Source organism: Octodon degus, unplaced genomic scaffold, assembly GCF_000260255.1.
Source record: "Octodon degus isolate 3935 unplaced genomic scaffold, OctDeg1.0 scaffold00098, whole genome shotgun sequence".
Classification (NCBI taxonomy): domain Eukaryota; kingdom Metazoa; phylum Chordata; class Mammalia; order Rodentia; family Octodontidae; genus Octodon; species Octodon degus.
The window spans coordinates 248397-275430 of NW_004524674.1; the positions used below are offsets into that span (position 1 = coordinate 248397).

The following is a 27034-nucleotide window of genomic DNA, read 5'->3' on the forward strand; positions in this document are numbered from 1 at the left end:
GGCTTTGGAGTCAGACTCCCTGGGGTCAGACCCAGGCCATGATGTTTACTGGCTGTGTAACCTTACTAATTGTTGGAGCCCCAATTTCTTATCTATAAAAATGGATCTAATAACAGCTCCTGCATGAGCTGTTATGAGGCATAAAGGATAATGTACATCAAGCACTTTCCTCAATGCTCTGCCCATCTTCATGGTCTGTATTCCTCCTCCACACTCGCCGGCCGTGTGGTCAGTGTGTCCCTTGCTGCACACATGGGCACCTCATGTGCCAGCCCTCAGGCTCCTCTGTGGGACCTCATGTGCAGGGCATATGCGATGTGGAGAACATGAAGGAGGGGTCTCAGTATTCCTCCAAATTTACCTCTCATGCTACAGCCTGAGCCCTGGGCCCAAATTCACCCTTTCTTTCATAGATGTGTGTCCAACAGTTCCACAATTAAGCATCTCATTCCACAGTCCACCGATATGAACACAGTCCACCCATGTCTGGGACAGACCTCTCCTGGATTATTTAAGTTTTATTCCATAAAGCAAAGGCCCACAAATCTTTCTGCAACCAGCCAGCTCACAAACGGTTTAGGCTTCGCAAACTCTTCAGTCTCTACTGTACTCCTCCACTCCAAATTGTAGCATGAAAGCAGGCTTAGAGACAGCAAATGAGTGGGTGAGGCTGTGTTATGATGAAAGTTTCTTTACAAAAATAGGTGTAAGGGTGGATCTGGCCCATGGACTGTAGTTTTCTGATTATGGCAGTTGTATTTGTGAAGGAGTATCCTCACTATGGGTAATAACTAAAGAACAACCAGACGTGCACAGCCATATAGGATAGTACACACACACACACACACACACACACACACACACACCCATGTACATGCTCCCAGATGCACAAACAAAAGGCACAATGCCAACCAGCCATGCTAGGCCATTGACTGGCACAAAGTTCACAACTGTTGTAATACACATATATGTATATATACACTTATTTATTTACTTATTTACTTATTTGGTGAAAGGTGAGTGGGGTGGAAGCATTTAGCACTGCAGGAGAATGGGATTTTCATCACAACAAAAGAAAATTCACTGAAAATTCCTCTCCATGTCCTTTGAGGTGTGGTCCTGCACTTTTATCTGAGTAACAATAGAGGCAACTTTAGTATTCCACACCAAACGACAAAGTGATTTTTGGGAAAATCTGATTCTCCCAGAGCTGGGAATGGGACCAGCCTCCCCCAACTCCTCTAGGGAACAAACGATAAACTCCCCCATGAGCACTCTCGGTAAGTGAAATATTAACACAATACAGAAAGGAAGGGCCTCAGCATTTGACATCAAGGAAGTATTGTGTTCTTAAAGGCATTTTCCTAGGGTTCACTTACTTACAGTCCCAGAAATATAAAAGTCAAAGAGGTGGCACATGCTTATAACTCCAGAAACTCGGGAGATTGACAGACTGCTAGTTCAAGGCCAGCCTGGACCGCATAGCAAGTTCAAGGCCGGCCTATAAGACATTTCCATATATCCCAAGGAAAAGGAAAGGAATGAAAAAGGAAAAAGCAAACAAGGGGGCTGGGGAGATAGCTCAGCAGCCTAAGAGCCTACTGTGCCAGCCACCAAAACCAGGCATGGCAGTGCATGCCTGTAATCCCAGCACTGAGGAGGCTGAGACAGGACAATCACTACAAGTCTGAATTGTGTAGTGAGACCCCGTATCAAATAAATAAATTTGTTTTTAAAAAAAAGGAAACAATAGCCTAATGTGTCACCAAGTAGAGATTTACCATTCACACTGTTTAGTGAAGTCAATAAAAAGTAGAAAGGCAGATCATTTTCTGTGTGAAGATTCACCAGGGGACAGTTATAGTTGAGTACAGATCTCTTCCTATGGACTCAATGATGCCCCCCATGACATGTCCAATGCAGCCGTAGGGATGTGCCTAGGCTGGCACAGAGCAAACCAGGCTACTGAAGGGCCCTGGTGTTCCCTGAACAGCTTTCCGATGGCAGTCAGGCATCCAAAGGTCCAGCATGGAGACTACCCCACAGGGGGTCACTCACTTCTCCCCTGGAATCACAGACTCCTTAAAGACCTCAGCATCTTCTGGCTTAAGGGATCCTGAGAAGTGCTTCAGATGCACTTCCTCATGCTGAGTGGAGTGCCTGTCTCGAGTGCTTGCATCCCTTAAAAGAGGAACCAGGGCAAAGTTCTTCCAGTTTCTCCCTGAAACTGAAAAGCAAAACATCATCACTATCTTAAGTGTAGCAAAACCAAAAAACATATGTTTTCTTCTTGGCCTCACAAGTCTCCAGATAAAAAGAGGCCCAGGCATAGAATCTCCTGGGCTCCTGGGTTGGTACAGTTTCCTCTTTCCTCCTCCACTCAAGCAACACCCTTAACTTCTATTCCTCTGCCCCACCCTGACTCGCTTATACCTCATGAGACTCCAATGCTTGCCCCTCACAGCCTCTGTTTCCTCACTTCCCCAGTGGGGAAGAGAGGAGGTAAGCATGCAGCAACCCTAGGTCCTGCCCCATGAGTGGCCCCACAGTGGGTCAGCTCTCGGGTAATGAATACCAGCCAGAAAATTAGGAGGTGGAGTTCAAGCCCCAACAGGGCATAGAAGATGGGCAAGGATGCCCAAGAGCAGCATGATGACACCAGACCTCAAATAAAGACCTCAAGTGTGTCCTGAAATCCCAGGGAGCTCCTGAGAAAGATTCAGTTGCCACCCTTTAGCTACCTTCACTCTCTGATCACCTCGGAGGAATGGCAACCAAGGGACAAGCTATCTATATCCTTCCATCTGCTGGAGCCGTGGTCAGCCAAGTTCTCTGGTTGGCCACTTTGGATTCATCTAGTGAAAAAAAACAAAACAAAACAAAACAAAACCCACACACATATCTCCTAACCTAAAGCTATGATCCAGTGCCCTCTACTGGTATCCAACCCTGGGCACATCTTAAAAGTATCAGGAATGCTGGAGGCTGGTCCTTTTGATTATTCCTTCTGAATTATCCAGCTCTTGCAAGTTGATGGCATCCCTATTAGCACTGACCCATCCCCCATACCCAAGCTGATGCCAAGCTGAAGGAGGATTCCTTGTAGAACCTGGACACAGAAGCAGGAGGTTCCATGGGAAGATAGGCCAGGTGCCCATTAGGATACCATCTAATGGCTAGTTGGGTAGTGGGGATGTTCAGTCTCAGAGATTGTTTGGTCTACACCCAGGTCTAATGTCAAGACCCCCTCCACACACCCTTCCAACTCCCCTATTGACCACTTTTCTTCCTTGGCCTTTCTCTCTTGCATTCCCTCACTCCTTCCAGTCACACTGTGGGGAAAGATCCTTGTTGTATAAATTACCTGGCTATGTTATTGGAGTTTGTACTGTTACAAAGTTTGGTAGAGATGTATAACCCTCAAGAAATAATTCTTAATTAATCATAAGAGTAAAATGAAAAAAAAAAACAAAAAAAATTTTTAAAAAGAGTAAAAGACCTCTATTGTTCCCCATCCCTACTCCAGTTAACATTAATGTGTATATCCTTGCCAGTGGGTCAATATCTTTCTTAGTATCACAGTGAAGGTACAATATAAATGCTATGACTGCTTACATGGGGCAAGAAGAATAGGGCTGAGGAGGCAGGGCAGCTGGCATTCCAGCAGTTGGTTGTGGCCTAAGCCACTTCCTCTAGGCACTGAGGACAGTGCCTAAGCCAGGGATGCTGACCCTGCTACCCTGCAGGACCATGATAAATGCTCCATTGCATGGGCATGTGTGAGAGCACAGAAGAGTACTTGGAGCTGAGTGTATGGGGGTAGCCATTGGGACTATTCTAGAACCTAGGTCCTGTGGAGGAAGAGGATGAGAAAGGCCTACAAGAGATGGGAGACTCACCTGCCCAACGTTAAACCACCAGCCAAAGAGACCCCTCCATTCCCCAACACTGTCCTTCCCCCTCACCTCGGCCTGACCTCAGGGAGAAGCTCAGGGTGCGCTTGACACCCTCACAGTTGCCTGGTTCCTCATTGATGATGCCCACGTTGGTGTTCCAAGTAGTCCAGTTCACCTCATCCACCCTGCAGATAAAGGAATAGGGGCTCAGGGAGCTGGGCACCAAAGGGCCACATCCAACTTTGAGTCTGCAAAGCCCATAGATCCAGATGGGGACCCAGTTGGTGGAGAAGGTAGATAAGACCTGCTTTTTAGGCATAGCCCTTCCCTGACCACACTGGGTAGAGCAGACACTCTTAAATATTGGATTCCTGGCTTTGACACAGCTCACTAGGTAATCGGTTCAGGATATCTCAAGTTATACAAAGTTTTTGTCTGGCTCCACCCTCTGAGACTAAGACAGGTCCCCTATTCCCATAGCTGAGACTGGGGTGGCCCTTGTTCATACAGCTGGCCTTAGAGGAGTCTCCTAAGCTCACCACTGCTTTCAAGAGGTTCTGCCTGTTGGTACAGGCAGCCTCTGTACCAACAACTGGCACTAGATGGGTGCCCTATGCCCACACCTGAGTCCCAGAGTCCCACAAGACCTGACCCCTGCTCAAGCCTTACCTGAAGCACCAGCGGTAGTCATCCTTGCCATCAGGGGTGTACCCCACCTGCAGCAGCTTGCCTGAACGGAAAGCCTTCCTCATGCACTTCAGGAAACTCTTTTCTGTATCCAGGATGGTGATGGCTCTCTGAGGAAGAATGGGTAGAGCAGAGGGGCAAAAGGTTCATCCAGGGGCTACCTAGATACTGATGTTTGCTTCCAGGATCAGCCTTTCCAGGTTGTTCCCAGTCCTTAAAACCTCCACACTGCACCTCCAGGACCTTCTACACTACATGTGTTTCCACAGCCTGGTAGGCGCACACTCCACAGGGAGAGCTCAGCCCATTTAGCTCAGCTCTGTCTGAACCCTCACAAAGGGACAACACAGGGTGTTAGGTATGAGCAGAGTCTCAGGTGTAAGACTGCCCAGCCTGCATCCTTGGCTCTGCTACCTCCTAGTTGGGTGTCCCATAACACAGACACCTAATGTCACTCTATCTCAATGCCTTCATCCAAACATGGGTTAGTAACAGAATCCCCTTCATAGGATCCCAGGAAGATTAAATGGGATCAGGTAAGCAAAACACATAGAACAGGGCCTAATATGGAGGAAGTGCTACTTAATAACAATGATATTTTCATTGTGGAAGTCGGGGAGTCAGGTAGGGACCACGTAGCTCAGAGAAGGAGTTCTCAGCACCCCATCTTCTATTATGTGTACCGCCAAGTCTGATCTTTGGTGCTCCTCATAGACCAGATTCCTCTGTAGTGCACACCACATGGGCTGAGCCCCTCTCTCCTCCAGGACTATCCTGCCTGCAATCAAACGCAGCATCTATGAACACCAGCTAGGCTGATCTGACTCTGTGCAGACCATGCTTACCAGAGAATGAAGCCAAAAAGGAGCCTACTGGGGGAGATGCTGCTGCTCCATCCCAGCCTGGCTCGGCTTGCTGTTCCCTCCCCAAGTCCTGTCAGGCTCATGCACTCAGCTGGGCAATGCTGAAGACAGAGCACCAACAGCCTCCAGGGTGGGTGCACACCCCAGCGGCCTGCTCACCTGCAGTTTCCAGATGTTCTTGCTCTCCTGTGCTATCTTATTGACGGTTTCACCCATGAGAGCGATGAGCATGTTGAGCAAAAGAATATAGGTGAGGATCACATAGGCCAGTAGCAGGATGATGAAGACAGCCTTGAAGTCATAGTTCTCAGTAAACTCCAGGTCTCCCATGCCGATGGTGAACTTGAACAGCTCCAGACACGTGGAGTACAGGCTGTTGTAGGAGTTGGCGTTTGTCTTGCAGCAAGATCCCCGACACCGGTGCCCCTCAGTCGCCAAGGAGTTATTCTTCCCGTCCTCAATCAGTGTCACCACCGCTGCAGGCCACACAAAGGGAGGGTGCAACTAGGTGGGAGCCAAGGCCCCTGACACGCACCCTTCTACCCAGCATGGCTCTGTAGCAGGAATGTTCCTTGGCCACACCTCACCTTTGTGTGAAGCTTTTAATTTTTTTAATCTTTAATTTATTTATTTAGTACAGGGTCTCACTATGCAGTTCAGACTCATGGTGATCCACCTGTCTCAGCCCCCTCACTGCTGGGATTACAGGCATGCTCCAGCACACCTGATTTAGGAGCTGGCACAGTGCACCTGAGTTCCAGGGATCGAACCATGATCCTTGCACTTGCCAAGCAGGCACTTAGACCACCAAGCTATCTCCCCAGCCCCTGTGTGATGTTTTTAAAAACAGCCCTTCTTCCAAACTGCTAAAAAATTGTCAGAATTTGCTGCTTAGTTGTAACAATACCTTTGTCATTATATGCTATAAAACATGTAGAATAAATATACAAGGTGTTTGTGCAGTGTCAGTATAGCTACCTTTGTACAATGACCAGCCTTCCTAATCTTACATATCATCCCTGGCTTCACACCTGCTTTGTCAGTCACACGTCCCATCTGTCTGTCCTTTAGGGGCCACCCTAAAATCATGAGTGTCAAGCAGCTCAGAGCAGAATGGCCTCCTCCTGCCTTCTGGGCTCTTCTTTGGAAGTTCATCCCAGAGTCTGAGAGCTTCTATAACAGTTGCACACCCTAGCTATGGCACGTCTATCCACTAAACCCTCTGGCCCAGTCCTTTCCTATGGTGATTGTATGCAGAGACTTCAGATCCGTGTGGCAGAGTCCAGTTATCCAGTCCCACTTGGTCTCAGCTGCTCACCCTTCCAATCATAAATCAAAGTGCAGGGTGGGAAGGGGAAGAATGCCCCTACATGAACTCTGCACCCAGAGGACTCAGATGAGGAGCAAAGTAGAGCCACATGCCAAAAAATAATAATAGTGAGGAGGATGCAGACATGTCAGGGGCTTAGGAGCCAGCCTGCAGGGAGTCCCAGCGACTAAACTTCAGATAATTTGAACATCAAAATAAATGACAGTAAGAATTATAACTCAGTAAATAAAGTGAGACTCCATGAAGAAAGAATTCATGAGACCGTTCTTATGTATGAAAGAGAAGCAGATCGGAGGAATGGAAAAGCCCTTCCTTACAATGAAACTTCAGTGAATAAATGTAAAAGGAATGATAGAGTTTGAATATTATCACTGAGTAACTATCACGGGATTCAGCAGTTCTTGGGGAGATAGCTCAGTGGACTAAGCACCTGCCTGGCATGTGCAAGGACGCAAATTTGATCCTTGGTACTGCATGCTGTGCTGGCCCCTGAATGGGGTGTGGTGGTGCACAACTGTAATCCCAGTGCTGGGGAGGCTGAGGCAGGAAGACCACCATGAGTCTGAACTTCATAGTGAGTCCCTGAATCAAATAAACAATTTTTTTTAAGAAAGAATAACCAATGGAAATTAAAACTACTGGGTGAAAGTCTGATAGGAAACAGGACATTTACATAATCTCAAAACATCTTTTCCCACATGAGTTGTCAGTTACAAAGGGAAAGTAGTTATAGTAGAAAATCTGGCACATCCCCCAAAAACAAGTAATCAAGTTCACTTTACCGGAAGTGGAACAACAATCATACAACTCCAGACACAAGGCATTGCTGAAGACATGCATCTTGATATTCTGGCCCAAAAATTCTAGAATCTAACTAGAAGACACATTAGGTTTATCTAATTAGAGAAGAGACTTTGGGCAAAACAATGGAAGAATGATTTTACTCATTAGAAACACTAAAGGCAGAAAAGACAAAAATTGGAAATCTGCTCAAGGTGAAAGGAAACTGAAGAGGAACGGAATGACAAATGGATAAATTCATAGTCTACAATGTTCATTTTCCATAAAAAAATTAAAAATATAGATTACCTGACAGTATCAATTTCATCTTCTTGGTTTTGGTAATTTCACTGCATATAAGGAAAAGTCTTTGGTCTTAGGAAATATACATGGAAGTATTATTATGGTTTGTGTCTAGTTGTCCCTCCCAAAGTCTCATGCAGTCATGGGGCGGGGACTTCCAGACTTTGAGATTAACTCATGATCCACTGGGATTGTAGGTCTTAGTAGTGCTGGGATTATGGGTGTGAGTACCTCTCCCAGGAGGACAGCCTAAATGCAATTTAAGAGGAACAGAATTTGGTGCCAGAGTAGTGGGGTTATTGCTGTGGCTAAATCTGACCATGTAGGTTACGAGCTTTTAGGAATGGCTTATAGGAAGAGACAGGAAAGGTTCAGAGATGTTGCCTACTTGCAAAGAGCAGGAACAGCTTCAGCTCTTCTGTAGGGGAGATTCTGATCAGAGCTCAGAAGACCAGAAGGCTGACAGAAAGCCTGCCTGTAAAGACCAGGCTGGGGAGGTTTCTGCTGGGAAGAAGGACTGCACTGATTGTTGGCTACATATCGTTTGTGTCTTGACTTCACAGAAAAGTTGTCTGCATTTTGCTCGTGTACAGAGACATAGCCTGAGACTGAGATTAAGCACAACAGACTGATTAATCTGGCAAAAATATTTCAAAGAAGCCAAATATTGAGGTTGTAGCATGGCTGCTGTTGGAGGCTTTTAGTCAGATTTATGTTGAGAATCAAGAGCAAAGAACAGGGCCAGGGAGATGGCTCAGTGGAATAAGCACTTCCCTGGCAAGCACAAGGGTCTGAGTTCAATCCCTGGTTCCACAAAAAAAAAAAAAAAGCAAAGAACACAGCAGGATAATATAAAATATTGTGAAAAAAAGAAAGCTCCAATAAAGCTTTGGACTGCAAAAACAGAGCTGAGAACATCTCTGTCACCAAGAAGAAACAAGAGAATGAAGAGGACGGCCTGAGGGGATCACTGAAGGCAGCAGGTCTCCGCCCTTTGCAGTCTGAATAGCAAGGGAGAGGGACTTTGCCTTGAGCTCCAAGTTTCAGAATGCTGGCAGGTCCACACCAGGTTCCAAAGTGGCACCAGCATGGAGAATTTATTCCTCGGAATCAGGGTCAGAGCGCTCAGCGATCCAGGCACTCAACCCCGACAGCCAAGAGTAAAGAAAGCCTGGCTACTGAGCCAGCTGGCAGCAGACCTTGGCATCATCCAAGTGGCATTGGTTTTTGGCACTCGCATTCAGAATGCAGGCATTCTAAGTTTAAGATGGCTTCTACCTAGATTTCAGAAGACGGCCTGGGAGGCCAGGCAGTGTGCCCCTGAAAGGGTTGTGTGTAAAGCTATGAGAGAGAAGCCTTTTCAGTGGAAATCCCAGAAGTTTAGAAACTCCAGGAATGTGGATCATCTAAAGGAAACTGTACAGAGGGAGTAAAGCCAGCCTAAGAGAGAAGCCACAGGAGCTACCACCAAGAGTGCCATAGGGGCAGAGCCACATGGAGCTCACAATTTGCCACAGATTGCTTTGGATGTTTCACAAGGACCTACAGGATTGAAAGTTTGCCCTGCTGGATTTTGGACTTGTGCTGGTCCCAGTGCTTGGATCTTTTGGAATGGTAATGTTTATCTTGGGCCTTTGAATGTTAGAAGTGTTTAACTTTTCATTTGTACAGGGACTCACAGCTAAGAGTTTGCCTTAGATCTTGGAAAAGACTTGGGACCTGGACTTCTCAGCAATTCTGTAACTGTGGGACTTTGGCAAGTCTTAGAGATGGACTAAGATGGCTTTTGCACAAGGGGATGTGCATGAGACTTTGGGGGTCCAGGGGCAGAATGTCATGGTCTGTGTCTAGTTGTCCCCCCAAAGCCTCATGCAGTATGGGGTGGGAACCTCTAGAGTTTGAGATTAACTCATGGTCCACTGGGATTATGGGTGTGAGTACTTCCCCCAGCCTGGGGTGGATAGCCTCAATGCAACTTAAAAGAGACAGACTTCCTCTCTGTTGTCATTGTTGCCACTGTTGCTGCTACTCCTCCATTTTGCTCTCTGCCTCCATGAACTTCTGTCCCCTGCCATGTGCCAGTCTGCTTTGCAGCCAGCCAAGTATGGGTTGAAACCTCCATTAACTGTGAGCTAAATAATCCTTTCCTTCCTTAATTTTGGGTGTTGGGTATTTGTCCCAACAATGAATGAAGAGTAACTGAGACAAGTATTTAGTAATAAAAAATTGATCATGCCTGCAACTCACTCTCCAGCAGTTATTTTTTAAGTGTGAGGTGTGTGTGTGTGTGTGTGTGTGTGTGTGTGTGTGTGTGAACATGCACATGTATATATGCAGGTGAAAGTGTGCATCAGGAAAGAAAATAATTTTAAAATGTAGCAAAATTGGGGGGATCTGGGTAAAGAGAATAGAAGTTATTTGTGCTATTCTTGAAAATGTCCTATAAATCAGAAAAAATGTCAAAAAAAATTTAAGGGAAGAATAAAAGCCATGAAAATATTGTGAAGCAAAAAAAAAAAAAAAAAAATTTAAGGGGGGGAAATGAGTCAAAATGCAAAAATGCAACTATGCTCTGGGGAAAGTATCACTTCCTATTTTTAAAATCACTGAAAATATTTTACAAATCCTATCTCCTACCTTTTGAGTTCATTTTACTTTGTCCTTTGTTCACTCACCCTGTCACCTGCAGGCATGCATCTATCTCCCCCACCCAGCCCTCAACAAAGTCCTCAGGAGGTCAAAGTGAGCAAGAGTCCTGCCCTCCTACCAGCCCTGGTCACAACCATTACCTGTAGAGAATCCAAACAGGAAAACGAGGTAGACAAACATGAATCGGCACAGGTCTCTCAGAATCATCTGCAAGAGAGAATTCAAGGCTCTGGTAGAAGCAAATGTGCAACTAGGATTGCATTAGCCTGGTGTCCAAATGAGAAAACAGGCAGGGTAAGTATAATGGTTTGCACCTCAGGTGTCATGAAAGACCCATCTACACCTCTCCTGTGGCCTTTGATCAGGTCAGGGGACAGGTGTCTAGTGTGAAAGACCAGAGAGCTCAGGCTTCAAGGGATCCCCCACGCTTGGGTCAAGGCCACAATGCTTGATTCTTAAGGAATACACTGAAAGCTAAATTTGGGCCTCCCCAGATGATAGAGAAGCTAGACAATCTGTAGGACTGTGTCATCCATGAGGCCAACAGGACTCTGTGAGAACCTACTTAGCCACAGTGCACCCACCTTTTCAATCATGACGGCATAGATGCCCATCTGCTGGAAGCCGCGGGTATAGTAGAGCATGTTGGTCCAGCCCAGGGCCAGAGAGAAGACCATGCAAGCCACGTACTCCTTGCGATGGCTGAAGTATAGCACGACAGATGCCAGCATGAAGAGTGACTGCACAAAGCTGGAATAGGGAGACAGGAAGCTCAGTGGGCACATGAGAGGCCTGGCAACCCCACAAACAGAAGGCCCAGGTCTGCTTGCTTCTGAGTACACTTGAGGCCACAGTAGGAGTTTGGGCTGAGCTGCTCTGCTTCCTATAGCCCACCCATTCTCAGGGGAAGCAACAGTGACCTCTCAAAGATTAAAAATTTGTTGAGGATGCAAAATTTTATGTCTAAAGGACAAATATAGTACAGGTGTTCCTTAACTTATGGCGGGAATACATCCTGAAGAACCTACCATAAATTGAAAATATTCTAAGTCAAAAATTCATTGACAGGCCAGCCAAATAGCTCAGTGGATTAAAGTGCCTGCAAGCAGGCACAGGGGCCAGGGGTTCGACCCCTGGGCCTGCAGTGCCAGCCCCACCCCTGGGGCTCGCTGAGATGGCAGTTGAGACTGGGTGTGGTGATGTGCGCCTGTAATCCCAGCTCTTGGGAGGCCGTAAACAGGCAGATCACTATGAGTTCAATCTAGTAGTGAGACCCTGAACACCCTGTAGACCCTTCCCTACAATACCAAAAAAAAAAAAAAAAAAAAAAATCATTGAATATACTTAACCAGCTGAACATGCTAGCTTAGCAATGCAGCACACCATAGTGTCAGCTGTTGTCCCTTGTGACGGTAAGGTGACTGGGCCTGTAGCTCCCTGCCTCTGCATAGTATCATGAAAGAAGACCATGCAGCACATAGCTAGCCCAGGAAAAGATATTCTGTATGCATATGTAACATTTCAATTTTATCAAATCTACTCACACACATAGGTAAAAATTTAGAGTGCAAAAAGCTTATACCCATACATGAGAGTTTCTTGTCCAACCTTCTTCATTTTCACAAATCCTGCTTCCTTAGGTACTTTCCATTCTTCTAGTTGACATTTAAATATCTATTAGATGGCTCTCAACTAGAAATAATTCCAGCATATACAAGTGGGGATATACAATTCCCCCACACCAAGGGGGAGCCTTTGGCAACTTCTGCAGACATTTTTGGTTATCAAAACTGGAGGATGGAGAGAGAGAACTACTGGTTCCTAGTGGTTGGAGAACAGTGATGTGGCTAAATACTCCACAGTGCACAAGCCAGCCTCCCCTCCAAAACTGAGAATTAGCCAGTCCAAACTGTCAACACAGCCAAGGTTAAGGAACCTTCCCTTAGAGATGAAACTTCTTTAAGGCAGGAACCACATATCAGTTTCATCAATGGCTGGAAAAAAAATAGACAAGAGTGCCTCTAACTCAGACAGTAGGTCCTGTGAGCCCATGACACAGTGGTCAGCCCCACAGCTTCTCTGACACAGAGTAGATGACCCACAGTATCAGTTCATCTGATGAATATCTATTGGTACCTTCCACGATTGCTTCAACATGTTTCCCAAGGCCTGCTGCATGCCAGGCCCAGTACAAGGGAGAGAATGACTGAGAAATGACCATGCTGAAAGAGACAGAAGAGTCAAAGCATCACTTACAAAAGTATCTCACTGTAGCTGTCCACAAACAAGGTCTTCATGGATGGCCTCCTCTGGAGGAAATATTGGATCTACGGGGAAATAGAATAAGTTTCCAGGAAATGTTAGGTGTACTGCAATGCTGAGCACCCAAGATGCCTCCAGAAGGTCATGATGATGGAAGACCAGCACGTGTTAAGGCAGAGATTATCAACAGTGGAACAGTGTGGATGATGAGGTGATGTCATGGGATAAGGGATTTTTCTTTTTCAATATAGGGCAGAATTACAACTATACCCAGAAGTAAATTCAACTTTACCCAGAATTCAAGAAGAACCAAAAACACCAAAACATTTTGGTCATGAATTAACCAAATTCAATTGTCATGAACTAATGGTAGAATTAGGAAATTTTTCCTTCTAATTAGTGTTTTTTCCCATTTTCTGTAAATAAGCAATACAATAAAAATTCTTTTATCTAGCCTTCACTGAACTAACTCAATAGAATAACCATTGGCACTAGGACATCCTCTCTAGCACACTCAGATTTCCGACCACTCCCACATCTTAATTCTCTGTTTGCCAGGAGGGTAATCATCCCAGTGTCCTTGCTGCTGGGCCTTTATTTTATTACAATGCAAATTGTGACTATGAAATGAAGTCAGTTATTTCTATGAAGACAAAGTCCAATGATTTGTAAAAGGTCCATAAAAGTAAGTGACAAGAAAGAAAGAAAGAAAGAAAGAAAGAAAGAAAGAAAGAAAGAAGAAAAGATATAATTTAGCCCAAAGATTAGAGATTAAAAATCATAACAATATCAAATTTTTCATTCAGAGCTTTCTGTGTATCTTACTTACTTTTCTTATTGCTGAGACAAAATACCTGACACCCAAAGGGAAAGGAGGGAGGCTTTACTTTGCTCACAGTTTGTAGAGGCTTCAGTCCATAATTGGCTGGCTCCAAGCAGGATGAATGGCAGACAGGCATTGCCGAAGAGAAACAACTCATGGCATACAGAATGTAGCAAAGCAAGCAAGGAGGACCTTACCAGCATCTTTCAGCCCCTTTAATCTTATCCTGGTAACCCAGGGTGGGGAGCACAAACACCCTTAATCCTACTGCCCTTGATGCTAAACACATATTCATTATTTGGTTTTTCTAAGGAAGGTAATATAAAATTCCAAATGGTCTTCCTACATTCAAAGAAAAGACCAGTACCAGATAGGAAGAATCCCCAAAGGATATGTATACATACATTTTTAGATAAACAAAATAGTTCCAATTTACATGTACATTTCCTTCATTGTTTGAATTTTAATGGACTGTTTTGATGAATTAAACTTCAGAACTAACAGTAATGATCCTATCATTTAAGAGGGTTCCACTCTGGGCTTGTAACCAAATAATATATATGGTGGGAGGACTGCAGTAGAGAGCCCTTGCTAACCTTGAGCTTGACTGCTCTAGGCCCATGGGACTTGCTGGGCAGTTCCCCCAACCCTAGCCACAAATACTGAAGGATAGTCAACTTCTCCTCTCCATCTCTCAGCAACTCAAGTGGGCCCATTACATTTCTGATTCATAAAAGTGAGAAAGCAAAGAGTGATTCCACATACTTTTGTTTCAGTAATAATGGAAACTCACTACATGGAAAGGAATGCTTACCCCACGGAAAAAAAAGTGGAATCCTCCTATTACGGACAGAATCTCTCCAGTGACTCGGAAATAGTCTCCAACAGTGTTCTTCATCTTATAGGGAGGCTGTGAGAGGCACAGAAGTTGGTAACTCTACTTATTCATCCATTCAACCATCCACTCATTCATTATTTCATTCATTCAACATTTACCTAGTGCCAAGCTCTATGATTAAGACCCAGCCCCTGCCTCAGAGGCACACCCTCCATTGAGAGAAAGAAGAGACACAGAGGCAACACATTATTATGATGACAACACAGGTGAGGAGGTTCTTCTGTGAGACCTAATTTCCCCAAAGTGGCAGCCTCCACAGGTCAAATAAAGAATCCTATGGGCAATGTTCTTGCTGAGGGAGGGAGGAGCCATCCCCCACATAGCTATGGTTACAGTCCCTGTGTCTCAGCTACCATTATCTGGAGTAGGTTACCATCTATGTGTTGTAGGCACTAGCTTACTAGTTTGTCTTAGCATGTTTCTCTTTTCTCTTAATATGGACTTACTAAATGACTTTAATAAGTGAATTGAAATCAGGTGTCCCTTAACTAGGGCAACTGAGTTTCTAAATCAAACCATGGTGGTACCACCAGCAATCCCAGCACCCTCAGAGGCTGAGGCAAGAGGATCACAAGTTCAAGCCCTTTCTGAGCAACCTGGCTGTTAATCAGGACCCTGTCTCAAAAATAAAAATAAATAAAGTTGGGCATGTAGCACAATGTTAAGACCCCAGGTTCAACCCCAGTATTAAAAAAGAGAGAAAAATCACCAGAATCACCCTAGATATAAAGGCAGCAAACGAAAAGCCCTGGGCATTTAACAAGAGGATTCAATTCAGAAACTCCATGCAACCCATGGCTCTAGGTAGAAAGAAAATGCTTATCTTAAGCTGATGTTATGGAGGGCCCAGGGCCTGGCCCAGAAGAAGCACTCAAAAGTGTAGATCCAGGAAATGATAAGGAGCAAGTAAGTGACAAAAACAAAGCAGGAAAGGTGGTGGCAACTGGGTGCAGCCTCAGACCATTCTATGACCATATGGACATCCAGCTGAGGAGCGAGCCGCTTCCTGAGTCCCATCCCTCCATTCTTTCTGCATGCACCACTCCTGAAAGCCAGGACGTGAGTGATCACACACTCAGCCTCTCTGGACCACAAAGCTAAAAAAGAGGGGCCAAGAACAGGAAAGGAGTGGTGCCTCAGGATGGCCTGGGAGAGGGAATACTGAGCCCAGGGAAATAAGGACCTTTGAATGACCCTTCTTCTCTCAGGAAGCCAAAGAAGGAGCCCAGGGCATTGGACCTTGAGCTTGGGGGTTCTTACGGAAGCATCCACATCATACCCCATACCCCACACCCTGCCTGCCAAGCCCCAAGTCTCTGGCCGCACCAAGCCATCCACCGGCCTGTAGTAGGCAACCATGGTAAAGATGATCATATACAAGCAGTAGATGAAGAAGTTGAAGTAGAAGATGCGCTTGACGAATCTATCCCACTTGTCCTGTAGTAGTCGGTTCAAAGGCTCCACCAGGAGCATGTCATGGCGATTCTGAGGAAACAAAGAGAAGCAAGCTCACTCCCTTGCCAGGGGCTGCCTTGTACCCCCACCCCAGCACCTAGTGCTCCTTATGTCCCTGTCACCTGCACAGGCATGACTACACCTCAGTATCACCTGAGGGCTGATCCAGCAGGCAGGCAGGCCTCTGGGGTTGTCCCAGATGTATGTGGCTCACTGCATGACTCATCCTCCTGGCCTCAGTGTTGCACAGGTACAATGAATAGAAATAAAACTGAACCATCCCTAAATGCTAAGGGCCTATGGCATTGTCTAACATTCTATACCCACTATCTCTAATAATTCATTCCCAAGAGGAATCCTTATCATTGCCATCAAAATAAGAAGAACCTGAATCAACTGGAGCCAGGCATGAGGGGCATGGGGAGGGGAACAGAAAGGAGCCTCTCAATTCTTCATTTCTCACATTTCTAGCCCTGGGTCAGGCTGAGGTGGCACATACATATGCATGAGATATGAGGAGAACCGGGCAGCCTTTCCTGTAACGGGAGGCCCAGTACCCACAAACAGGCTCTGGGGCAAAAGTCTCACTTATAAAGTCTTCATTAAGTCTCACATACAAAGTCTCACCTACAAAGACTGTGTTAAGTTTTCAAGTGTTCCTAGGACAGATGAACCAAAAGCAGCTCATCCTTAGCCTCTCTCTAGTCATCAGCTCCAGGTCCCAGCTGAACCTTGAAACTCTTTGGGGACCAAAAGCTCCCTGTCCTTCAAGAAGCCTATGAAGAAGAGCTACCTGCAGAGAATAGTTGGGGTCCAACAGGGCTGACCAGGTGAGGCTTCACTCTCCCTCAACTCTATTCCTACATAAGTGACCAAAAAATATAGTGCAGGTCTAATTTTTTATTTATTACAATAAAAGACACATTGGCATCAGTCACCCTCAAAACACCACCCCCATGTGCATACTTTGAACATAGTTATTCCATCATTCTTTTTCTTGGGGTGGGGGGAACTGGGAATTGAACTCAGGACCTTATGCTTGCCAGGCAGGCGCTGTACCACTGAGCTATATCCCTGGCCTCTATTCCATTACTCTTGCCACTTTCTGCAACAGTTCTGAAAGTCCTCTTTCATGAGTGTCTTCAGTCGTGCTGTCATCATGACTGCCTTAACATCCTGAATCAATTCAAATCATTTACCTTTTACAGTCATTTTGACTTGGGGTAAGAGCCAGAAGTCATGTGGCACCAGATCTGGTGAATGTGGTAGAGGAGGATACACTGTAATATTTTTATAAGCCTTCCTGTTGGATGATACTCAGCCACCTCGTGCTGTATTTCTTATCACACCTCATAAAGACACTCATGAAACTTCCAGAAAAGCTTCCCAAAGTGTCAAGAAGTATGAGATGGTGTGTTTTAAGTGATGATCAATGGTCTGAGGGGGGTTAATGTCAATGCATCTTTTGCTACAAATGTTTAAAATTTAAACATGAATTGAATATTTCTATTGCATCCTTAAATATAACCTCTGACCTGAGGAACACTACAGAAGCTCCTCTTTTGCCAGTGGCACAGACTCCAGCCCCCAAGTTGGCTTGAGAGCTTGGAGTGTCACATTAGAAAGAAGGGACAAGTGAGGTGACATTTGAAAGCAGGTGTGAAATGCATTGACTATTCAATGAATGACACTGAGATTTTTCACTGGGAATCAGAATGACTGAGTAAAATACTTCCTTCCTTCACACCTATACAAAATAAATCTAGACAAAGCACCAAACATGAAATGCCTATAAAAGAGGTAAAAGAAAATACAGAAGGGTATGTATTTAATCTTGAAGTCCAAAAGGCCTTCCTCCCAGCTACAAAAGCATAAATGGAAAGCGCTGATCATTTTTACTCTTCCAAAATGAAAGCCTTTTGTAAGTAAAATGATGCCATAAAGGAAACAAAAAGACAAGAGCCAGACTAGGAGAAGATAAATCATGAGGAACCTATGCATTAGAAAAAGGATCAATTCATTCTATAGAAAGAGGATTAACAAATCGAAAGCAGACAAACACCTCAGCAGAAGAAATGGCAAAGGACAAAGAGTAGAAAATTCCCCAAATAAATATCAAAGGTCACCAAACACATAAAAATGCTCTCCTTCACAGTAATCCAAACAATGAGAATTAAGATAGCATTTGGGGTTAATGGATTTAAGGCTCTGAGCATCCACGGGTTGTTGGCATGTAGATAGCTTGAGTAGCTATCAAAACGTTAAATGACTGTGCTTTTAGAGTTAGTAGTTCCAAGTGTAAGTATCTTTCATTGAAAAATTCTCAAACCCATGCTAAGTGGCCTATAGCACTGTAGGACCAAAAAACTTCAAATAACATCTATAGACATTTACTCCTCGCCTAAAATGAGATGGACCCAAATGTATTAATCTAAAACTCTGAGACACAATCAAAAATGAAAAGACCACTTGCTCTATTTTATGTGTAATGTGATTCCTGTTTATGTAAACAAAATGAAACTACACATTCTATATGGTATAAAAGGAGGGTTGTTTTTGTCTCCATACTTTGAAATATTCCCATTTTTGTGGAATAATAACCATCTGTGCTTAAGGCAAACATTCAGTGGGAGTGAAGAGGAAGGTGAGGTTACAGGACCTAGGCCCCCGGGCCATAAATTTTCACTAGTGAGAGACCAAGGCAGAGCCAGACCTGGGCTGGTGTGGGGGTGGAGTAGGGAGAGCATTTAGACCCAGTGATTTCTCCAGCTGGTTGTCAGCTCTGGCCACTCACAGGGGTCTCGCTGCTGCTGTAGGCGATCACCTCCAGCACCGAGTTCTTCTCGCAGGTGTCAATGCAGGACAGGTCATAGAGTGAGGAGTGCACAGGCCCATAGGCCCACTCTGTGAACTTCCTGGACAGGTGTCTGCACTCAGGTTCAGGGATCTCCCTCTGCAGAATATAGGCCAAGACCTGCAGTGGTGCAAGAGCTCATCAAAGGCCAGCTGGGGGCCCAGCCAAAGACTGTATCTGCATGCAAGCCACCAGTTAAACATGGAGAACAACTGCTGCCTGTCCCACGCAGAGACCTACCCAAGCTTCAGGCAAGCCCCCACCTGCTCCTGACCACCAACAAGATCCACTGCCTGCTGCCTCTACTTCCAACAGCTACATCAGGCTGAGCCCCTAACTCTAGCATCTACCACTGAAGGATGGCAGTGGTCCATTCTAGAAAACCCAAAGCCTAAAGGAAATAAAGAAAATCCAAGCAATAAGACTAGGATCATAAAATCAGATTCCTAAGAAGTTCAGACAAGCAAGGATAAGCTTCCAGAATCTCTGGTACTAAGAAATCCTTTCCAGTCCAATTCCCAGAAACCCCAACCTTACCATCCACCTGCTGTGGCCTCACATCATCCCCAGGTCCCTGTTGGGCTTGGGCCTGACCTGCTGCAAAGCTTATTTTTCTGTCTCACCCTGAGATTCTGGTACCCCATCCCCAAGTCGCTGAACCCATCACCACCCAGGGTCTTGTTGGCGACACTCAGAGCTGGAATTCAGAAGTGGCCACATTTGCGCTGTCAGCTTCTGCTCAGCAGCTCATGAGCTCTCTGACTACTCATGGGAAATCAGAGACCCACACATACCATCCTTGTCCATGCCACCCTCACCACACAGGGCCACCAGCTCAGGGCTGAATCCCCTCCCCTACCCCAATCTTCCCACTGCTGGCAGCCAGAGCCAGCGGCGTGAATCCCTTCTTGTTGGTGAGTTCCTCCAACTTCAGTGTAGGGTAAAGTTTGGCTCCCAGGATCAGAATCTCATTGTACATGCTTGTCACAAACTTAGTGTTGTCGGCCGTGTTGTCAGCCACCTCCACCAGGGCGTGCAGCACGGTGTTGCCCACCGAGTCTCTGGCACTGATGTCTGCTGGTTGGCTGGAGTTCTGTAGCAAGAACTTCACGATGGCCAGCTGGTTGGTGCACGCAGCCAGGGAGAGGGGCAGCTCACCTGCAGCCAACATAGGGCCATGGTAGGCCCTGCAGTGAGACTGGAGGTCCCTGAACCACAGGGCTTCCAACTCCCTTTATCTCTGTCCCAAACCTCCCCTTAATGGAAGTCAAAATGCCAAGTGTCTGCCATATGATCTTCCTACCAAAGTAGAATCCAGGCCGCCCTTTGGTTTTCTTAAAGAAGTCCCCATTGGCTGCAGCCTGGACATCTGCTCCATTCTCTACCAGGAGGGTCACCAATGCCATGTTCCGCCTCTCGATGGCAATATGCAGTGCTGTCTGGCCTACGGAGGATGCTCACTGTTGGTTTTGTGATCACAGCCCTGTAGGGTGCCCAGACAGTCACACCCAGGGAAGGGCCCTGGGCCAGCAGCAGCTGCTTCTGGGGGAGAAACTGAGGAGAAGATGCCTGAATTACCCCTCCAACTAAAAGAGGCCAGGACAGGGTCCCCTGGAGAAGCCCAGGGAGGCCCCAGGGCACAAGAAGGGGTTCCTGGCTCCAAGAAATACCACACTTCAAGAGAGAGAAGTCAAGACTACCCAAGGGCAAGGAAAGTAGCAGAAATAAGTCAGAAGCGGCCAGGGACAGGGACTACCAAGTAAACATGGGCAGGCAGAGATCCCGGGACCAGCGAAGGGGATTGTAGATGAGGGAGGCAGAGATCAGAAGCAGGAGAACCAGCATAGGAGCTGGGCAGAGACAAAGGAGCTTAGAGGAACAAGGACGCCTCAGACCTCTGAATGCTTGGGTACAGGCATGTTCATGGGGTGAGTCAGGCTGACCTGCCAGCCTTCTCACCCCTGTAGTAGCTGTCCGTGTAGCTGGCATTGACAAACTCCTTCAGGCTGTCAGTCTGCCGGGCAATGTCCAGGAGCAGAGAGATGGTGTCGTTCTGCCCATTGTGCAGGTTGAGCATCGCTTTCAGCAGGCAGGTCTTTCCCGTTTCAGGGTCTGAAGGGCAGAGGGAGAATGAGAGCCCAACCAGGGTAGGGACCCCTCCCAGAAAGCCAGTCCTAGTGGGCACCTTTGAACTCAGTGTCAGTGAGGCGTTTCTTGCTCTTCCGCAGGAAAGGTAGCAGGCTGTCCAACTCCTGGCAGTTGTTCTGAGCAACAGCATCAAAGATGCTCCTCCGATCATAGAGCTTAGACGGCTTCTCAGCACTGGCAGGGATGAAGTCCTGGGACATCTGCCTAGGAATCAGACAATACTTCATCTCAAACCCTTGTCTCTCTTCAGCCCTGAGGCCTTAGAAGCTTGTCAAGGGAATGCAACTAAATGCAAGGCAACCCAAAAGTGAAAAGCAAGGCCACACCTCAGTTTGCTAATCTCCCAGGAAGCCAATGTAACTGTGAACCATGTATCCCCATTTTGTCCCCATCCTGTCCATAGACATCATCATGAATGCCTTCCTCACTGCTTCCTCTTGCACCTGGCCCACGTGTCTCTCAGCTGGGGCCCAGGAGGCAGGTAGCTGGGGGAGGGGGGCTCAGGGCTGGAGGTGGGTTTGCATGGCTCCTGCTCAGTATGAAGGCATCCTCACACTGCCCCAGAAGTCAGTTGGCCAGTGTGCTCCACGGAGGCTGGAGGGATGGTGGCTCTTCTTGGAGCTATTTTGTCCTCTGTCTAAAAGCACTTAGCCTTGAGCTTGATATCAAAGTATTTGAAGCTAGTAAGTACTCCAGACCTGGACACCTAGCAAATACCTAACAGCTAGGATCAGCACATATGCCAGGTCAGTGATCATGTGTCCAGTGAGTCTTCTGAGTGCAGATGCTAGAGCAGGCCACCTCAGAAGTCTCCCGGGCTTCTCAGTTCTGGGACAGTCAGTCCAGGAGTGGGATCACCTTGCCGAGTGTCCATGCTGAGGCGTCCAGCAGCAGAGCAAGTGGGATCTGGTAGGGAGGGACCAGAAGTCTTACCTGGTACAGGTGGGACCATCCCCAGGCCTTGCACTGATTATCACAGAGCTGACTGTGATAGTCGGGCAAGAAACTGGCTTGCTTTCCTCATAAGAGCAATCCATAGGCGATGACTCCTCCAGGTCACTTTTCCCAAAGAGTCGGGTACGGCTCTTGCTCACAGAGAAAATGTGGGGCTTGGCTGGAGGTGTCTTGGAGTTGGCATCTATATCTGGGGTATCCAGGCTGTGGTCCTCTTGGAGTGGATCCTCAGACTCCTTCGAGTCCATACTAGCCCATTTCTTCATCCTGGCTAGAGCCTCTGGACCCCAATAAGCTACCTGTGGGTGGTAATGGAGCTAGAGTTTTTTCTAATTCAAGCACCACAGATTCTTAACCCTACCTACTTTTCTTGTCAAGACCGCTGTGAAGCAGGACACTGCAAAAGTCCAATCAGTGCTGTCCTCCACCCTCTGCCTGATACTCAGGACTGCCCAATCTCAGGGACCTTTGCTTCCATTCAGCCTCTACTGAGGTGCTTTTGCCTCCTTCTCTCCTGGCCTAAATCCCACCACCTCTCAGATGCCACCTCTCTTTGGGATGGAGTGCTGGTACAGCCACCTCCAGAAAGTCCCCCAAATCCTTATACCACTCATGTCCTCCTTCCTGCAGAATGGCTCGGCTTGTTGTCCATCCACCCTCATGGCCTCTTAGCACAGTCTGCCATGTGATCTACCAATTTCTATTTGTCACTGCTTTTTCTCCCTGCTGCCCTCTGATCTCCTTCTGGGCAAGGACTTTGACTGACCCATCTTTATGAAAAAGCTATTTTGGTGTTGTGGAAAACAGGAGAGAGATCAGACACAGACCTTCCTCATTCTGATTTCTGTAGCTAGAGAAATGTATGCTCCAATAGTGACTTCATTTTGGGAAAACAACTATTAAGGGAGTGAAAGGCCTCCCAAGTCCTGATTGCAAGGGAAAGTTCAGGCAGTGAAAGCCCAGAGCACATGGCCAGGACATGGACAGAGCAGACAGCTGACCACCAGCTCTTGCCAGTTCCCCCATTGCTCTGCTCTCAGGACAACCTGAGTAAGTCTTCAATTCACACATCAGGTGAAGCCCCTTCAGCAGGGCCTGTTCCCAGTCACACACAGCTCCACTCCCCCATCTGTTCATTTCATCACTCAGCACCCATCTTCTGAGGTCCTTCCAAGAGCCCAGCACAGTGTTAGCAACTCAGAGAAGGGTCAGATGCCATGGGGTACTGGCTAGGCCCAAGTTCTGACTAGGCCAGAGGAACCAAGGAGGGGTCAGAGTGCTGAGGGGAGGCCCTGTGGAAGAAGCAACATGTAACCTGGACCTGAAAGGAGCACAGATGTGCTGAATCTGGAGGAGGAGGGGGAACTACCCTAGAGAGGCTGGCAAAAAGGAAAGTCAGAAGGACAGTGGGACAAGTGACAGATTTGAACCTGATAGCTAGAGGCCTTGAAGGCCAAGAAACAGAATATGGGTATATGCCATTGTTGACATGGTTCCAGGCAAGCCCATGTGTGTCGAGAGCTTCTCTGATTATGCACCTCTGGGTCGTTTCGCTGTTCGTGATATGAGACAGACAGTTGCTGTGGGTGTCATCAAAGCTGTGGACAAGAAGGCTGCTGGAGCTGGCAAGGTCACCAAGTCTGCCCAGAAAGCTCAGAAAGCTAAATGAATATTATCCCTAATACTTTCCACCACAGTCTTAATCAGTGGCCTAAGATGGGTCTTAGAACTGTTTCTCCCAATTGGCCATTTAAGTTTAATAGTGAAAGACTGGTTAATGATAACAATGCAATGTAAAACCTTCAGAAGGAAAGAAGAATGTTTTGTGGACCATTTTTTTGTGTGTGTGGCAGTTTTTAAGTTATTAGTTTTTAAAATCAATACTTTTTAATGGAAACAACTTGACCAAAAATCTGTCACAGAATTTTGAGACCTATTAAAACAAAGTTTAATGAGAAAAAAAAAAAAAAGAATATGGGTATAATTGTGTGAACAATAAGAAGTCATAAGCAATTTAAGCAGTTTGGAGACCAGGTGCTAGACAGAACCCTGGGAAGACAGCTCACTGTCAAAAATTGTACACAGTCTAGGGGGTCTATCGTCATTTAAAAGGCATAGGACAGTTCGATGGCTCTGGATTCCAAATAAATAGCACAGGAAGCGAAAGAAAATAAGAATAATTGACGTGTTTGAGCATGTGCCATGCACAAGGCAGACACTATCCTACGCACCAACCTATATTCACTCAGTTCTCACCACGTCTTTCAGGGGTAAATAGAAACTGGTACCCAAAGAGATTACCTTTCTTGCCCCAAGTAGCACAGATTGCAGGAGGTAGAGCCCGATGTGATCCCTAGCAACCTAGCTCCAGAGCATCTCCAGCACGCTCCCACTTCTCTGGGAGGCTCAGGGCTCTTGCTCAAACATTAAACTCAGCCCCAGACTGCACATCAGGCCTGGTGCTGATCTAGTCAGACACTTCCAGCCCTGAGGCCAGGCATAAGCTCCAGACCTGAAGCACTATCTGGCTCAAATGAGCATCCTAAGGAGCTCACAACCCCAAAACAGAGCACCAGTGAGACCCAGGCCCTATTCCACTCCTGGATCTCCCTGAATGTCTATGTCCCCCCCCCATCCTGAGCAAGGCTAGCTACAAAACCAAGAACAAGCTGACCCCTGGCTTGCAGCTCTAGCACCTCAACAACAGAGCACTTCTTAGCAGGGGCCTCTGTGAACCATTTGGTGATATTCTTGGCCTCTTCCTCTGACTGGTCCCAATCAAACCCAACCCAATAAAAAAGAATCAACCCACAGGTCTCCTCCTTTCAGCCAATCAACAAACCCTGACTTGGCACTGCATACTACGTACCCAGTTCTATATTGGAAACCAAGCTTCTTCCAGGACAGAGGGCAGGATGAGTACTGAGGAGCCATCTACTATGAGATGGGAGAGGAAATTGGGACAGGATAGTCTGTCACTCTCAGGCCTGGGGTGTGACCTGCACATGAGCCCCTAAATGATGTATCTGTCACAGCATGGTAATGGAGTTAATTTCCCACCAAGTAGGAATGTGTTGGTTGTCTGATGGAGATGGGGATTCTCGTTTATGCCAGATTCACAAATTGATTAAGATGCACTGAAGGATGGTTCTGAAAACCTGCCTGTGCCCACCAAGAGCTTATGTGACACTCCCCCCAAAGCCCAATGGAACACTGCCCACCACCTTGTAGAAGATGCCCTTCCTTCTCCCCAACCCAGCTGAGATGCCGAGTGTGGTTTCCCTGCCTGCCTCTGTGCCCAAAGCATGCATCCATGCAAGGGCTCAGGAGCAGCTGATCTTGCTGCCTGTGACTATTAGAGAAGCTGAAACAATGCTGGTCGAAGACCCAGCCCCACTATTCCCTTCCCCACATCCGACCTGAGCATCTCCCCAGAAGGGACACAGGTTGAAGATTCAGGAGTGAAGAACAGAGAGGCTCTGCCAAGAACAGAGATGAGAGCCAGAACAAGAAGCCAGGACTACTCCCCCCATCCTTGTGGCCCTGCAGTGCACAGAGAAGGCCATGCACTGAAATCCTCTAGCAACAAACTTCTGGCTTCAACAGCAGCTGCAGCCTGCTCACGCCTGTGCAGGAGCAAATATAGCAAATGTTGATGATCGCAACTATTACTATCATTTACCTAGTGTTTATGATTAGCCAAGCTAAGTGCACATCAATTGCACTTTCACTTCCGTCTCACAACTACAGCCACCATAACTATCCCTAGTGTATAGATGGAGTAACTGAGGTTCTGAGCTCAGTTAAGTTTAAACTTAGTCAAGCCTCATCAGACTTCCCATAACTACCCAACTAGAAGTGGCAGGTCCCACCTTGCGATCACTCACAGTGCCATCCTAAATGCTAACGCATGCACCAGCCAATGTACAAGTAGAAGGACTCACCAGCCAGACGCAGGCACACCTCAGGCCTGGTGGGTCCCTGGGAGCTCCAAGGTGGTTGCTACTTGAAGGGTGAGTAGGGCTGGTGAGGAGGAAAAGTAGCGTCCCTGCCTCTGAGAGGGTCCTCGCCCCTCCCCGGCCACACTGCAGGGGTGGGTTGTGGGTACACACTGGCCTTCAAGGAAACATTTCCAGCAAGGGCAGCAGCTGCTGTTGCCACGGCTCTGATTCCCAGAGGATCCCAAAGCTTTTCCCATCATTTTTGCCCTTTTTCAGAAACCACTTAGCCACTCCCCCTCCTCCAGCCATGCCAGGGCCGCAATGCACTTAGCCACATGCAGCCCAGATTAGTCTGAGCTGTGACCTCAGCTCTCAGAGAAGGAGGGCGCTCTTCAGCCCCCCAAGCACAACTCCTCTTCTGCACTCATGCTTTAAGAAGCAGCTCCCCAAATGCATTGTCACAACCAGAGATGCAAAGCTAGCATCCTGGAGCTGCCCTTTTCCAAAATGAAAAAGGAATGGGACTGTCGTGTTCAGCCATCCCACAATCCTGGCCTGGCATCTATGGACCTGTCTTGAGACCCTGAGAAAACCTGGCCCAGCCCCTGCCTCTTGTTTCCTGTGTAACCAATCCTAGGGTGGAGATTAGAGCTACAGAGAACTTCCAACAGTGCCCAATCCCAGTCTTTCTCACTTGGGGTTTCTCAGGAAACCGCAGAACACAAAAAACTGGTCTACTTTCTCACTTTCCCTCATGCCACCCTAAATGCACAACAAACATATTGTAGTTTGGGCTTTTGCAAGGAGAACAACACAATAAAGGACACTTAATTATAAGATCATTTTATAATAATCACCTAAAGCATCATACACAAAAAGTGTACAGGAAATCTGTTCACACACTAAAGACCAAAGAATCCTACTGGATCCTGTGATAATATCCTGCATGAGCCCAGCTGAAGACCTAGAGCCCATACCAATGCTCCCCACAGGACAATGCAATAGCCTAGAACCCAGAACAATCCCTTATGCAGGCCTGTTTCATGGATCTAGGAAGGCTCAAAGGTCAGTGGTGGAAGCAGAAAGTTTGTGCCAGTGAATGAAGGATGTGTGGCAGCAGGCTGAGGGGTCTACATTAGAGCCAAGAAGCAACACTCAAAGGAAGAACCACAGCTCCTCCTAAAAGTACCA

At 46.8% G+C, this 27034-nt stretch overlaps 1 protein-coding gene across 1 annotated transcript; it reads right to left on the bottom strand.

The window, feature by feature from the left end:
- Positions 1-1810: 1810 nt before the first annotated feature.
- Trpv1 (transient receptor potential cation channel subfamily V member 1) lies at positions 1811-26001 on the bottom strand. Its single transcript, XM_023723310.1, has 16 exons — positions 25847-26001; positions 21882-22201; positions 20986-21152; positions 20760-20912; positions 20104-20244; positions 19660-19958; positions 18741-18920; positions 15818-15976; positions 14408-14503; positions 12765-12835; positions 11093-11258; positions 10649-10715; positions 5606-5922; positions 4566-4693; positions 3966-4081; positions 1811-2227 (listed from the first exon to the last, which is right to left on the bottom strand). Exons 2-16 carry the CDS (start codon positions 22166-22168, stop codon positions 2055-2057), a joined length of 2520 nt encoding a protein of 839 aa, XP_023579078.1. The 5' UTR covers positions 22169-22201; positions 25847-26001; the 3' UTR covers positions 1811-2054.
- Between the last annotated feature and the right edge of the window lie 1033 nt (positions 26002-27034).